The sequence below is a fragment of the Rattus norvegicus genome, chromosome 2, assembly GCF_036323735.1.
Source record: "Rattus norvegicus strain BN/NHsdMcwi chromosome 2, GRCr8, whole genome shotgun sequence".
Taxonomy (NCBI): Eukaryota; Metazoa; Chordata; class Mammalia; order Rodentia; family Muridae; genus Rattus; species Rattus norvegicus.
The window spans coordinates 70573947-70590148 of NC_086020.1; the positions used below are offsets into that span (position 1 = coordinate 70573947).

The 16202-nt window shown below is 36.7% G+C and overlaps 1 protein-coding gene and 1 long non-coding RNA gene across 5 annotated transcripts in view; one reads left to right on the forward strand and one right to left on the reverse strand.

The window, feature by feature from the left end:
- Window positions 1–3934, forward strand: part of Cdh10 (cadherin 10) — a 222360-nt gene extending 218426 nt beyond the window's left edge. The window contains exon 12 of one of the 3 annotated variants that reach the window (XM_006232080.5): window positions 2901–3932. In XM_006232080.5, coding sequence (XP_006232142.1) covers window positions 2901–3385 — 485 coding nt within the window. In that variant the 3' untranslated portion in view covers window positions 3386–3932. Of the gene's footprint in view, window positions 1–2894 lie in introns of all 3 variants that reach the window. The other 2 variants (NM_001168631.1, XM_006232079.5) reach the window with 2 other exon arrangements.
- LOC102553625 (uncharacterized) overlaps window positions 1–16202 on the reverse strand; it is a 161236-nt gene that overhangs the window by 68369 nt on the left and 76665 nt on the right. The window lies entirely within an intron of this gene.

Below are 16202 nucleotides of genomic sequence, written 5' to 3' on the forward strand. Positions count from 1 at the left end.
TTGAATAGGAAATGTTACCACCAAAACAAACCACCTCTCAACTAATGAGAAACTTTAAAGATTCATGTAAGTTAACTGGGACATACTTAACAACATAGAAACATATTTATCCAGTCATAATATACCTATTGAAGTTGTCCCTATAGTAATAGTAGTTGCAGGATTTTCTCTGTAGGAATTAAGTGAAAATACACACCAAACATGCATCTCTTGTGGCGGCCTATTAAATAAAGTAAAAGCAATAATGGTAACAAACTGACTACACTTGAGAGAAGGTCCTTACCCTGTAGAAGATAGCCAGCAGAAAAAGAAATCAATGGAATCTTTGAAGTTTTTGTCCCTTTTGTTTTTTAACCTTACAGGTTTTATGGTTTCCATCTTTGTTGTTCTTGCTTTGATGTGTGCACATTCTTTGCACACGTCTTATTGTGTGCACATCCATGTGTCTCTGAGCCTTTGTATGTTTCCTGTGCTTTTTCTTTCTCCATATTTTTATGTTTGCTTGTTTTATATTCTGTTCTAGCTTTTTCTCTATTATTTTAGAAGTATGCTTTTTTTTTTTATTAACTTGAGTATTTCTTATATACATTTCGAGTGTTATTCCCTTTCCCGGTTTCCGGGCAAACATCCCCCTCCCCCCTCCCCTTCCTTAAGGGTGTTCCCCTCCCAACCCTCCCCCCATTGCCGCCCCCTCCCCCCAACAGTCTAGTTCACTGGGGGTTCAGTCTTAGCAGGACCCAGGGCTTCCCCTTCCACTGGTGCTCTTACTAGGATATTCATTGCTACCTATGGGGTCAGAGTCCAGGGTCAGTCCATGTATAGTCTTTAGGTAGTGGCTTAGTCCCTGGAAGCTCTGGTTGCTTGACATTGTTGTACATATGGGGTCTCGAGCCCCTTCAAGCTCTTCCAGTTCTTTCTCTGATTCCTTCAACGGGGGACCTATTCTCAGTTCAGTGGTTTGCTGCTGGCATTCGCCTCTGTATTTGCTGTATTCTGGCTGTGTCTCTCAGGAGCGATCTACATCCGGCTCCTGTCGGTCTGCACTTCTTTGCTTCATCCATCTTGTCTAATTGGGTGGCTATATATGTATGGGCTTATGAGAGAAAAATGGCATGGATTTGGGTGGATAGGGAGGTGAGAAGGATCTTGGAAAATCTGGGAGAGGAGAAACCATATGCAGAATATAGTGTATATAAATCATTCTCAAAAGGGGGAACCAAAAACAAAGTGTTAATAACAAGTTTTTATTAAGTTATTATTAAGTGTTTATCAACCAGTGTACCCCAAGGTGTTTTTTTATCATTTTGATTGTTTTTTTAAAGTGTACAAATTGTTGAAATTTATTATCCTAACTCATAATGGATCCAAAAATCAGAAGTACTCTCCATGTCTTTCAAGGACAAGCAGCCAGAGTGCATTGTTCCTCAGTTCTCTACAGAAATTTGTAGATTGCCTACATTGTTTTTCTTCTAATGAGTATATAAAGGGCTTCCTCTAACATTTTCTCTGAAATCTGGTCCAACAGCCCTTACCTGATTGAATTGGCCACAAGGAATGCTCCTTGATTTTATAACCCAGCTTAGATTGCTTTTTAACTGATCTTGAAGTGAAAATAATGTATTTGTTCTCTGCTGAATCCTCGTCTCCCTATTGAGTATAATTGAAAGATACTGTAACTTTATTTCAGGAAGCAAGGCAAAGATCTTGAACTGGAGCTGGTCTTACAGTTTCCATTATCTTCTGTATTGGAAGCTTTTACTGAACAAATTCCTTTCCCTGACAATACAGCCTAAGTCTGAGTAACTTTACATCATGCACTGTTATTGTGTGTGAGAGTATCTAAGGAAGCTCTTCCCAAAACCTGAAGTATAGACATAAAAACAATCAAAACATTTAACGTTAAGTAATATAAATCAACAGACAACAAAGTGGAGTTTGAACACTAGTGATTCCCTACTTGGTTAAAACAGGTTTTTTTCTAAACAGAGATGAATTCACATCTGTTTCTCCAAATATCTTAAATGATCAATAAGAAAATACTTAAGGACTGTAAACAGAAAACCTTGTCCCCACCTGTAGCATTTGCATTCACTTTCTCCTACAGGTAGGTGTATGTGTGTTAGTTTTACGATGCATATCCCTCCTTGAGCATCTTTGTTTGAGATGGGTCTCTCTGAAGAACACATTTGTGTTAATTGAGTTAATTCAATGTGATATGAACTTACTCTTTGGTCTGAACTCACCTGATTTACCAATGTGGTAGTGAGTTCTCTTACAAGGCATGGAAAATATAAGTAAAATTTCCTGGTTTTTAAATGACAGAGTCACCTTTTCCCTAATCATGAAGGCCTTTCAACAAAGTAAGTAAAAAGCTGTATAAATCCATCAGCAAAGCTATGCTACTGAAGCTATTAGTCCAAATGCTGTGATGAGCATCATTTTCGATTATTATATAAGGACGTAGAGGAGCATGTGAACATATTATATCCCGCGATTTGGCTTAACTTTGGTGCCTGGGGTTGAACCTAGAGCCTTGAGACTGATCTAACACAGAATGACTGAAAGATATTCCTTTTATATAAGTTTAGTATTTAATGCAAAAGATTAATATTTTCTATATTGTCAAGAACATCCTTTAAATACTTCTTAGAAAAAGAAGTAAAAAATAGTCATTGCAGTTAAGGAATACTCTACTTTGCTGTAGAACTAAATCAGAAACACCTTACTAGTCAACATGGCAAAACCCTGCCAGGCTTCTGAAGAAAAATACTGAATTAACCTCAAATTCTAGCTTCCCATGCAGGGTATAGACAATTTCTGCCTGTTATGTGCCTGTGCTCTGGATTGAAAGTTTGAGAAGGAAGTTCTAACGCATCTTTTTGTCTCTGTTCAAGTTATAGTAGTCCTCTTTGCAGCCCTGAAAAGGCAACGGAAGAAAGAGCCTCTGATTTTATCCAAAGAAGACATCAGAGACAACATTGTGAGCTATAACGACGAAGGTGGCGGAGAGGAGGACACCCAAGCCTTTGATATTGGAACCCTGAGGAATCCTGCAGCTATCGAGGAGAAAAAGCTGCGGCGAGATATCATTCCTGAAACGTTATTTATACCGCGGCGGACTCCTACGGCCCCGGATAACACGGATGTCCGGGATTTCATTAATGAGCGCCTCAAAGAGCACGACTTGGACCCCACTGCGCCTCCCTACGACTCGCTGGCTACCTATGCCTATGAAGGAAACGACTCCGTTGCTGAATCTCTGAGCTCCTTAGAATCAGGTACCACTGAAGGAGACCAAAACTACGATTACCTTCGAGAATGGGGGCCTCGGTTTAATAAACTAGCAGAAATGTACGGTGGTGGTGAGAGCGACAAAGACGCTTAGCCTGGCCCCTGAGCTCTGTTCAACGAGATACGTAACTTTGCAGACATTGTCTCCACTTCACAATATTTGATATTCAGGAGAAAAAATTCCTGCCACTCAGCACAAGTTTCCCACCTATTTCTTAATTTGTTCATTAATTATATTAATTCCTTCCTGTAGAATGTCTCATGGGATATATACGACATTTTATTTAATCACTTCCAAGAGCCAAAGCTATGGAAATTCAATGTTGCCCATCTTAGTAAATAAAAGAAACCCGAGCAGGATAGTTCTCCCTTAAGCAACCTCACGAACAAGTCGCTTCTGTTAGATACACGTCTTGCCCTTGCAAATGAAGCTTTGAAAAGACGAAGAAAACATTTAAGATGTATCCTGTTCTGTACATTAAGTTTAAAAAAAAAAGTCCATGTGGTGTTAGTAGGTGTGATATGCAGCCTGGTATACGAACATTCGTGCAATTTCATTTCATCAAATTCTATCTGCTAATGTTTTATATTTATATTTTTGTATTTATTTTTTAAAAAAAATAAACCAGTTTTTACAACTACTCTGTCTCTAGCTTCTCTTTTCCTTAGGAGCCAATTGTCTCTCCATAAGTTATCTTCTTACCAAATCGAATTTAATGCACACGAGGAGAAAAATAATCATATTCTAAGCAATCTTGAAAGCCCTGAACAAAATGATATGACAGGTAAGCGCTGTTCTTCTGCAATACATTCTTACACCGTAATATATGCAAGCTTCTTCGTACCGAAAGCATCTGTAAATTATAAGCCACTTAACATTTATCATCTGGAAAATTGACAAGAATGGTGCTCTCACCCCTGAGCGGCAGAATCAACCACACTCAGATTTAAATCATTGCCCTTCTAGGTTCTTGTGCTCAATATATGGGAGGTAGAGCAGTTTTATCCCGTTCATATTTGCTAAGACAGTGTCTGGAAGAATAAAACCTTTCCTCATTTTTTTTGAATGACATTTTTGCTCTTGGAGTTTATAGGCAGAATGAGATCAAACAGTTCAGGCCGGAATATCATTGACTAGAATTATACTTACCTCCCATGGTGACTTTGAAAATACCTGGTAATGGCAGTAATAACACAGAATATTCCATTAAGATGCAGTTTCCCAACCCACTTATGTCAGCTTTCAGAGATGCATCAGATATTGTTGTAACGTGTGTGCGTGTGTGTGCGTGTGTGTGTGTGTGTGCGTGTGTGTGTGTGTGTGTGTATGTATGTATGTGTAAAAAGAATAATTTAGTAGAAAGCAAAAAAATAATTTTAAGTACAAACTTTAAAGTGCTTGTAATTTTCCATCAAATGTTACTGAGAATCCTGGGGGTGGGAACAATATTGTTCTTAATTGTTCAAGTCCCACTGCCGTGTCATTTGTAAATGGAATACTATAGTTGTAGAAGCAGAAGTCACAATCGCTGCTGACTGTGTTGTAAACAATACCAAAGATTCATATGCTAATTAGTGAAAATGCTCTATGATTTGAATAGGTCTTCGTGCTATGTTAATATATCCTTATTACAAAATTAATCATTTCAATCTATGGTGTTTTTATTCTAACTTCAAGGCTGAAGGGCCCACACCACTCTACCAACAACTACTTCAGTTTGTATAATAGTCTGATTATGAAAGAGAGACAACCCATGAGGCCCAATTAAAATCACAGCCAAGTAGTGCTAAAAACACATCAGGCTGAATATTAACACTTAGTATGACAGAACTCACTAATATATATCATAAGTTGGCTTTCAAAAGAGACTAAGTTTAAGAAATGGAACTTTTCTCCTTTGTACCGAATTGAAATGAGGAACATGTTGTTTCCCGGCGAGATCAGTCATTAAAAATAGATGAAGTTGACAAAGCAAAAGGAAAACAAAGGCCTCTGAACATCTCAAATTGGTCATAATTTAAAATACAATTTTTGTTAGAATTATTTCTACCTTTCCACACAAGTAGCTCCTTGAGTCAATATTAGATGTCAATAAAGTAATTCTTGTGTCTATAATGTAATTCTTAGGTGGAGACTTTTAATTATCTTCTTTCAGAAATGTCAAGTGACACCAAATTATTCTGGCATTTACTTAATCATCCATTATTTTGAAAATCGGGAGTTGCAACAGTGATCTCTAGTATAACCCAAACCAGTTTCAGAAATGTTTTTCATTAGGATAGGTGGGCAGGCTTATGTGTTATTTTCAGAGAAATTGGTCAATAGCAGATATTCCAATATTGTTGTTAATGACAATGGTATGTTAAGGTTATTTCTTGGTTGCCAGGGAATTCAAAACATAAGTTTTAAAGATCTATTTAATGTTTCTCAGTCACCCTTTGGTATTGTGCTTGCCCAATAGAATTCCCAGTACACTCATTATCCCAGCATTAGTGTTCTGTATTGATGGAGCTACTGTCTCTCAAAATATTATTGATGTAAATGAACCAATGTAGTTTTTTCATTTCTTCATTTATATATAACGTCAATATAAATTGTTTATTGAGCATCTATTATAAATATATACAAAAACCAGGAATGTTCTGAAACCCAGAGATGTAATAAATTATATATAATTCTTCTAATGATAAGTGTGTATTTATTTTACTTACAAAGATAAGAGATGGGAAAAGCTATGTTGGAATGAAGACCACTGAGCTTACAATAAATTATCCAGCTCTTAAAATTAACTCTTCTAATAACAGAATTATTCTTTTTTCCATGTTTTATATAATCGGCTATTTTCACTTGACCTCTAAACTTTGGATTATTAGAAGTGCTAGAAATGCTGCCCAAATATCATTTCCACTTGCAGCAAAGTATCAAAGGTTATATAACTACAAATAATGGTCTTAGATTGAAATTGTTGATTTTCTTTCTTCCTCTCTCCTCTCTCAAACACACATACACACACATGCATGCATGCACACATACACACATATACCCAAACACAAAGCCATGCACATATGAAGTTACATAACTGAAAAAAATAGTGGGCATTCACTGGTAGGTTAGTTCACATACACTACAACTGATTCAATATGTAGGGTCTTTGAAACAGGAGAGGCTAATATTAAAACTCTATATTTAGCATGTCAATATATTTCTAGATATATTTTAGATTACATGTACATGTATGTATATTTATTATGACTAAGATAGACTGATTCCATAAAACATCCAATGAAGTCATATATTTTAGAATTTACAATAAGGAGACCCAAAACTAATGTGTATGTACATGTTTTATGTATAATTTACTCATTAAATGATGTCATCTAAACACACACCTGGAGCTGAGTCACTTCCCATAGTCTCTTTTACACTATGAGTGCTTGTATCTTCATATAAGAAGCAAGAAGGGGAGGTCACTATGTTCACAATTAAGTTGTTAGCTGTTAATTAATAGTTACATATCAAGTTTGCTTTAAGAATAAAATGTAATAAAGGCCATAAATTTTCAAGGAACCCTGAAAAACCAATGGCCTTTCTCCTAGACAGATTCCACAATGTACATCTATCTATCTATCTATCTATCTATCTATCTATCTATCTATCTATCTATCCATCTATCTATCTATCTGTCATCTTTTTATCTATCAATTTCCTATCTAGATGTATGATTATATATGATGTGTGTGTGTGATTAATACAGGAGAATACAGTTGATAAAAATATGTCCCACTATGTTAATTAAAGAATGATGCTGGCTTTCTAGCATTCCTTCAGTTCACAGCACCTACCTAGTCAGCAGTACTCAGTCACATATTTATCTTTAGCATTACAAAATTATCTTATTGTGAAGTACACTTGCCCAAAATAGAATTGGTCTTATTGAATTCTGTCATCATTCTTGCCAGCATCTGCCTCAGTTCTTCCAATTGGCCTGATCACCAGTATTAAGTAACTCCATCACATTTGTGTCCCAAACTCAGAGATTATCTTACATCACTACATTAAGATACTAAGCATTTTAATATGTCCGAGGAATGCATTATGAGTAGAGTCACAATGTTATGTCTTATAAGAATGTGCTCTTCTAGCTGATCTCGTAGTTCCCTCTATGAAGCTACTAAAGTAATTGTCTCAAAAACTCTCAGTCTCTTGAAATATAATATCCCGTACCAATTCTCTACCTGCTACTCTAGTCTCATACAAGACTTGATCTTTCTAAACTTAAAAGATGATATAAAAATCTATATTACTGTTTTTTTTAATCTCCCCTAAAACCACTCTATCTGGAAGTTTAATTCTAAACTACTATTAAATATTATTATATCGCCCAACCAGAAGACCTTAAACCTCATTTTAAAATTAGTTAGATTTATGTTTTCTTCCTCATTACGATGAGAACTTTTATTACTGTATTAATGCATGCTATCTCTCAAATTATGTCCGGCGTTTGCTGGAAGTTCTAAATAAGACTGTTGCTTAATAAAAATAACATATACATAACACATCAAGAAAAATGCCATGCACTTCTCCCCCAAACATACAGACCTGCTGCACCCGCCATCTGCTTCACCGCTACTTGGCAGTGGTACCTTCCCTTGAGATGTTCATTCCCTGTCCCTGTAATCTTTTATGCTCTTGGATTTTTTTTCTTGTTCTTAATGAAAACATGTATTTGATGTAATTTTTTTGCAATTTTCTTCTGTACCGCATCTTGCCAGATCATCCCCAACCCTCTACTTATCCAATTGTGTTTTACTTTCCTCGTCATCTCTTTCAAAACAAGTAAAAACAGACCTAAAAAACACAAAACATATTCAAAAAGGATATACCACATGGACTGCGTGGTCTTGCATGTTATTGAAAATATCAGCCTTGATCCTTTGACTTGGTCTAATAAACAAAATTCCACATCTCAGTATTTGGTTCTCCAAGGTAACAGCTGCTTCTGACCTTGCTGGAAGCAGTTCATTAATCCCCCTAAATTTGCCCTTTCCTTTTATCTAATTATCAAGTTATCAATGTCTGAAAAAGTGTTTCTGATTGAGTTTCCTATGTGACTGGTGTTTCTAAACTCAGTAGTGATTCCACACTTTACTCATAATAGATTATGACACTCAGTCAAGCGTGCGACTTCACAGCCTTTCATCTACTTTAACCATTTACTATCCTGCCTCACCCATTGCTCTTTCATTGCTTCCTGATACTGGCCTCTTCTTCTTTATTACTTGGTTTAAATTTTGTTCAAATAAGATCTCATTTTTAACCTAAATATTTGCTAATGTTATAGCAAGGAAGATTGAACTTGAATGTAATTGCTTACTTTTTTAGATATCTACATTTTCTTTTACGATATAGATATAGATATTTTAGGATATAGAACTGTTTGCTTCTATAGATGCTCAATAGACATTTGTCAGAAGAATGAAAAAATGAGTTATTTTCTGTGAAAGTTCTTAAGAATGCACATAATACGGCAAAAGTTTATAGGACTCCTGTCTCTTCCCACACTGAACTACTCAGATAGATAGGAGAAAGCTTAGTGAGTCCATTCTTCATGTGCTAGAAACAATTTGGGAAATTATTTTAAGATTATACAATTCAACAGGCTTGTAATCCCAACTACGGAGTCAGGAAGATCACAAGAGCAAAGCAAAAGGTCTACAGAGTGAGTTCAGAGTCACTCTGGAAAATTTGTCTCAAAACAGAAGTGACTGTTCTTCCAGAGGTCCAGAGTACAAATCCCAGCAACCACAAGATGGCTCACAACCATCTCTAATGAGATCTGATTCCCTCTTCTGGTGGGTTTGAAAACAGCTATAGTGTACTTATAATAAATACATAAATAAATCTGTTTAAAAGGGGGGGTTGTAAAATTAAATATAGAAAATGACTGAAAATGTAGCTGAGTGGCAGAGGCCTTGCTTAACATTTGAAATGCCTTAGGTTCAGTCTTCAAAACTGATACAAAGGGGAAATAATATTAATTACTATATATAGCAGAGAATTGTGTTTTGTGAAATAAAATAACTTTAATGTACAATGATTTCACAAGATACACAGGTTAAATTGTTTTCTACACAAGTTAAATTTTTTTCTATAAAATAATATTAACAGAGTGCTTAAACTCTATGCAAACTACCAATGATCATATTGGTGGGAGCACCACTATAATATTCTTTACAATTTTTACTTACTAATTTCACCACAGCACTCAGATATTTACTTTGAAGGAGCACCCTCAAATATATATATATATACATATATATATACATATATATGCATGCTAGGCATTTACTTTATACTCTTGATTTTATACATCAAAAACAAAATTGGGGCACAGAGATGACCACATAGATAGCAATGAGTAAATATCCTCAGAGCCATCAAGACACCATTAATTTTAAAAATACCGAAATAATTTGAATGAATAAATAATATATTTTGAATGTGTGTCATCATGAATCATCAAAATCACATATATACATAAATATCTACAATATTTTCTTTGATTCATTAAATTAATTTATCATTTTAATTCTAATTTACATAAGATTCTGCTGCAAAGCTTATCAATTTCATCTATCTACAGAAAGAAGACAGAGAATGTCACTTTTTACAACTATGAATAATGAAACTAAGAAAGCAACTACAAGGGGAGAAGTAGGGAGTGAGGGATCTGTGAGAGAAAGGGGATGGGAGTGTGGGGAAGAGGGGAACATGATCTGGTATTGGGTCCTGGTGAAAGGACTGAAGCCTTGAAGGCCAGCAGAAAAAATGAAAACAGGCAACCTCAGGAGGGAGGAGATTGGGAGGACCCTCCAGAAGGTACCAGAGACTTGGGAGGTGAAGGACTCTCAGGACTCAAAGGAGGAACCCTAGATGAAATACGCTACAGTGGGGAGAGGGAACTTGTAGAGCCTACCTCCAGACAGGACATAAAGCAAGGGATGGGGTTGCTATCCTACTGTCAAAATTCTGACCCATAATTGTTTCTGTCTGAAAGAAATGCAGGGATAGAAATGGAGAAGAGCCTGAGGAAAAGAAGGGTCATTGTCAGTGGCCCACAGTGGGATCCAGGTCAAGGGGATGTCCCAAGACCTGACAACTAATACTAAGGCTATGGTGTGCTCACAAAAAGGGACTTATCATGACTGTCCTCCAAAATACCCAACGAGCAGCTGAAAGAGTCAGTTGCAGATATGTGCACCCAACCAATGAACAGAAGCTGCTGACCCCTCTGGTTGAATTAGGAAAAAGCTGGAGGAAGCTGAGGGGGAGGACAACCCTGTAGGAGGACGAGCAGTTTCAATTAACCTGGACCCCTGAGATCTCTCAGGCACTGTATCACCAACCAGGCAGCATACACCAGCTGAGATGAGGTCCCCAACACATATACAGCAGAAGACTACCAGGTCTGGGTTCAGTAAGAGAAGATGCACCTAACCCTCAAGAGACTAGAAGCCTTAGGAGGTTTATAGATCTGGTAGGGTAGGTGGTGTGGGAACATTCTTGTGGAGACTTGGGGGAGGGGGAGGTATGGGATTTGAAACAGTTGGAGGGTGGACTGGCAGGGGAATAAAATCTGAAATGTAAAAACTAACAAACAAATAAACAAATAATTTTAAAAAACAATAGTTTTTCCAGATATGAATTTTTCTTCTTGTTATAAGCGGATCTACTCTAACGCGTATGCAAATGATGAAAATGGACACATTATTAAGTTATTTTTACAAGAAAGGATTAGAGATTTTGGAGCACATATTGAAAACTTAGTAGACTATTTGCGATTTTTTTTCCAGCTGTGGAATTATCCTGAGTTGGGAACGTGACATTTCCAACTCCACAGGAAGGTAGCAGAGCAACTTCATCCCCAAATTTATCTGAACAAACCTCCCACACATTGTGAAATATTTAGAAGCAGGCCTAAGATTCTTAGCATGAATTTTGTCTCATTTTTTATAATCAAAAAGATTGGAGTTGGGTTTCCCTCTCAGCGTGTACAGCCGGCATTACTGTTACAGCACAGCGTCATTTTCTTTGCTTTTACTACTAATATATTGAAATTTTCTTATTTCATTTTCCCAAAAGTGATCTCTTCTGAAAGACTGTACTAACATGACTAGAGTTGTAGTATGTAAAAAGCTAGATCAATCTAGTAATTATATCTGCTGACATTCTTTTCTCTTCTCAGAATAGGGCTTTAGCTTTACAAGTCACTGTGTGAAATTTTCATTAAAACGCATGATTACATTTCAATTTTTTTCCTTTGCTTTCAAAGAGTTAAATTTTTTATCACCTCAATTTTGCTGAATTTGTGATTGCTGTGAGCAACACTAAGGTTGTAGGAACATTTGTGATTCCAGTGCATGTACGTTACCATATACTGACAGGTCTATATAATTTAGATAAAAGAAACTCTGAATTTTCTCTTCCATTTGGTTAAACACTTAAACCTGATAAAACGCTAGTCCCCGTCACACATTGGGCATCTAAATAGCTATTACATAAATACTCGTTGAGTGACTGATTAATCTTGGCACTCCAATACTCTGTTTTCTAATTTTGGCAGTGTGGAAAATGTCAGGCTCCATACCTTCTCCACCCTCAACCAAAAAGGCAACATGTTTCATTCATATTTGAAAAAGCATATTCTAGAAATGTCACAGCAACCTTTAAAGATGACAGTCTCTGCCTAGGAATTCTTGACAGCAACTATGCACAATTATGCCAGCCATATATCGAATTTTTCTTACACCATTTTACCAAATGTGATAGCCTGAGAAGACAGCATGTAAGGATTGGGTGGAAGGAAGAAAAATCTTGATGCACTCTTTAAATATTTATTTTAAAAGAGGATAGAAAAAGTGACATTCGATTTTAAGTTGTTTAAAATAAAGAACTGAGTGGCCTCAAATACTTGTTAAACTTATGTTGTAACGGGATTTTCTATATATTTATAATAGATTCCAATTTTATATCTCTTCATATTCAAATTGAATGGGAAACGAAGACAAGCACGGAAGGTATAACCCAAAAATTTTAAACTGTAATGCATTTTCTCAGTGATGAGATAAACATCAGTGACAGTCTCACGAACATGTGTGCTTAGAAAACTTGCACACCGAATTTTATGACTAATCAATTATACTGGTGGGAACTGAGAATATATAGTCATGGTGGTGGTGGTGATGGTTATGGTTATGAAAGCTGATATTTATTTCCATTCTCTGTTCCAGAATCTGCATTGCATTTTGGTAAAACAACACAAGTAATTGTCACAATAACTCAACATGAGAAATATTATTATATTAATTTTATAGAGGAGGAAAATATAGTAACAACATTAAATGAAATTGCTTAAAGTCTAGCCACTGTTAAATGGAGTTGGAAGCCAATCTGATTTAGATCTAGGTCTGGAGTTGTTAACCCCTCAAGTTTTACTAGGAGAATTTTTTTTATATTTTTTTTATTAACTTGAGTATTTCTTATATACATTTCAAGTGTTATTCCCTTTCCCGGTCTCCGGGCAAACATCCCCCTTCCCCCTCCCCTTCCTTATGGGTGTTCCCCTCCCAACCCTCCCCCCATTGCCGCCCTCCTCCCAACAGTCTAGTTCACTGGGGGTTCAGTCTTAGCAGGACCCAGGGCTTCCCCTTCCACTGGTGCTCTTACTAGGATATTAATTGCTACCTATGAGGTCAGAGTCCAGGGTCAGTCCATGTATAGGCTTTAGGTAGTGGCTTAGTCCCTGGAAGCTCTGGTTGCTTGGCATTGTTGTACATATGGGTTCTCGAGCCCCTTCAAGCTCTTCCAGTTCTTTCTCTGATTCCTTCAACGGGGTCCTATTCTCAGTTCAGTGGTTTGCTGCTGGCATTCGCCTCTATATTTGCTGTATTCTGGCTATGTCTCTCAGGAGCGTTCTACATCCGGCTCCTGTCGGTCTGCACTTCTTTGCTTCATCCATCTTGTCTAATTGGGTGGCTGTATATGTATGGGCCACATGTGGGGCAAGCTCTGAATGGGTGTTCCTTCAGTCTCTGCTTTAATCTTTGCCTCTCTCTTCCCTGCCAAGGGTATTCTTTTTCCCCTTTTAAAGAAGGAGTGAAGCATTCACATTTTGATCAGCCGTCTTGAGTTTCATTTCTTCTAGGCATCTAGGGTAATTCAAGCATTTGGGCTAATAGCCACTTATCAATGAGTGCATACCATGTATGTCTTTCTGTGATTGGGTTAGCTCACTCAGGATGATATTTTCCAGTTCCAACCATTTGCCTACGAATTTCATGAAGTCGTTTTTGATAGCTGAGTAATATTCCATTGTGTAGATGTACCACATTTTCTGTATCCATTCCTCTGTTGAAGGGCATCTGGGTTCTTTCCAGCTTCTGGCTATTTTAAATAAGGCTGCGATGAACATAGTGGAGCACGTGTCTTTTTTATATGTTGGGGCATCTATTGGGTATATGCTCAAGAGAGGTATAGCTGGATCCTCAGGCAGTTCAATGTCCAAATTTCTGAGGAACCTCCAGACTGATTTCCAGAATGGTTGTACCAGTCTGCAACCCCACCAACAATGGAGGAGTGTTCCTCTTTCTCTGCATCCTCCCCAGCATTTGCTGTCACCTGAGTTTTTGATCTTAGCCATTCTCACTGGTGTGAGGTGAAATCTCAGGGTTGTTTTGATTTGCATTTCCCTTATGACTAAAGATGTTGAACATTTCTTTAGGTGTTTCTCAGCCATTCGGCAATCCTCAGCTGTGAACTCTTTGTTTAGCTCTGAACCCCATTTTTTTGATAGGGTTATTTGTTTCCCTGCGGTCTAACTTCTTGAGTTCTTTGTATATTTTGGATATAAGGCCTCTATCTGTTGTAGGATTGGTAAAGATCTTTTCCCAATCTGTTGGTTGCCGTTTTGTCCTAACCCCAGTGTCCTTTGCCTTACAGAAGCTTTGCAGTTTTATGAGATCCCATTTGTCGATTCTTGATCTTAGAGCATAAGCCATTGGTGTTTTGTTCAGGAAATTTTTTCCAGTGCCCATGTGTTCCAGATGCTGCCCTAGTTTTTCTTCTATTAGTTTGAGTGTATCTGATTTGATGTGGAGGTCCTTGATGCACTTGGACTTAAGCTTTGTACAAGGTGATAAACATGGATCGATCTGCATTCTTCTACATGTTGACCTCCAGTTGAACCAGCACCATTTGCTGAAAATGCTATCTTTTTTCCATTGGATGGTTTTGGCGGGAGAATTTTTTTAAAGTCAATGTTTATCTCTCAAGGTAGTCATGAGAATGAATAGATTTTTGCCAATAATGCTAATATGAAGAGTATCTTTTTATTTAAAATGGTAACGAGAGAGAGAGAGAGAGAGAGAGAGAGAGAGAGAGAGAGAGAGAGTTAATTCAGTTAATTAGAATGGAAATATGCTCTATAAGTATTAATTCAACATATTCCATTGTAATAGAGTCATACCAGCACACCGCTCCCCTTCTTATTCTTCATCTGTCTGCCTGTCTCCCTCTCTCTCTCTCTCTCTCTCTCTCTCTCTCTCTCTCCCACAACCCCGTGTCCTGTGTGTGTGTGTGTGTGTGTGTGTGTGTGTGTGTGTGTGTGTTACACCATGGAATTGCAAAGCCAAGAATTAGAAATGAGGAAATTGAAATATTAAGAGTTTAAATAGCTGCTCCCATATCATGATTGTCATAAAATGTAGAGTTGGATTTAAGCATTAGCCTGCCATCTGTCTTCATACATAGGCTTTTAATCCTGTCTTATCTATGAAAATTAAATCTAAAATTAAATTAATTCTTTAGGGAAGATGATTATTGATGAGAAGACAATGCTTTGATGCCAGATTGAAGGATCATGACCAGGAAGTAAAGAGATCACTGGGAAATATGATACTTAAGAATAAAATATATTCAAGATAAAAATAGGACAGGCTCGGTCTCAGCCTTACTCTCTCTGAGATTTAAAAAAATGTGAGGCAAGAAACTGATATTAATAAGATGATAGTTTCCTCGGCCCTGTAACATCCACACCATAAAAAAGGGGATCTTGATTGGATGGGGAATCATTAAACTTGGAATTTGAAGTACAGTTAATTCAGGCCATTTTAAACTATACTTGAGTTTGACCATATTGTGGCAAATACTACCTTTGCCCCACCCTGCCCCACTCCCAAAGTTAATATCCACAAACATAAAACAGTCAAAGGAGTCTCTTAAAAATGTGATAAGAACGCTGACTCGGTTTCTTTAAGGCACTAACCTCGGGGATATTGATCATGCTCCACAGAATATATTGGCAAAAAAATATATATTTTTGTGTTTTTGTTTTTTGTTGTCTTTTACTTTGTTTTCTTTTGGGGGAAGGGCAAAAAGGATCCCACAAGGAGGGGGAATGGACCTGGTAGAACTGGAAAATAAGTGTCATCAAGGTTCATAATATAAATTTCCAAGTAATCAATACAAATATTTTGAAAAATAAAAATATACTTCACGTAAACTTTGTCAATATGTAGGTTTTATATTTTTCCTTACTTCTATACTATTTATGAATGTATAAGGGGGAAATAAATGGAGATGATATTTTGTTTTTGAAACTTATATTTCATAAAGTGGTAAGAAATTTATACTTGAAAATTTTATCACCACAATATTTAGGAAATAGAATAATTTTATGAGTATATATTGGCTTATAATTTCCTGTACTTTGAGTATTATAGATGGAACACAGCAAGGTAGGATGATTGCTTTAAATGAGATGAAGTATTACTGCCTGCTAGCTTACTGAAGCTGAGAAAATCAAATCAAAGAATGATTATATACAGACATCCAAAGATCTTCTTTCAGCAAA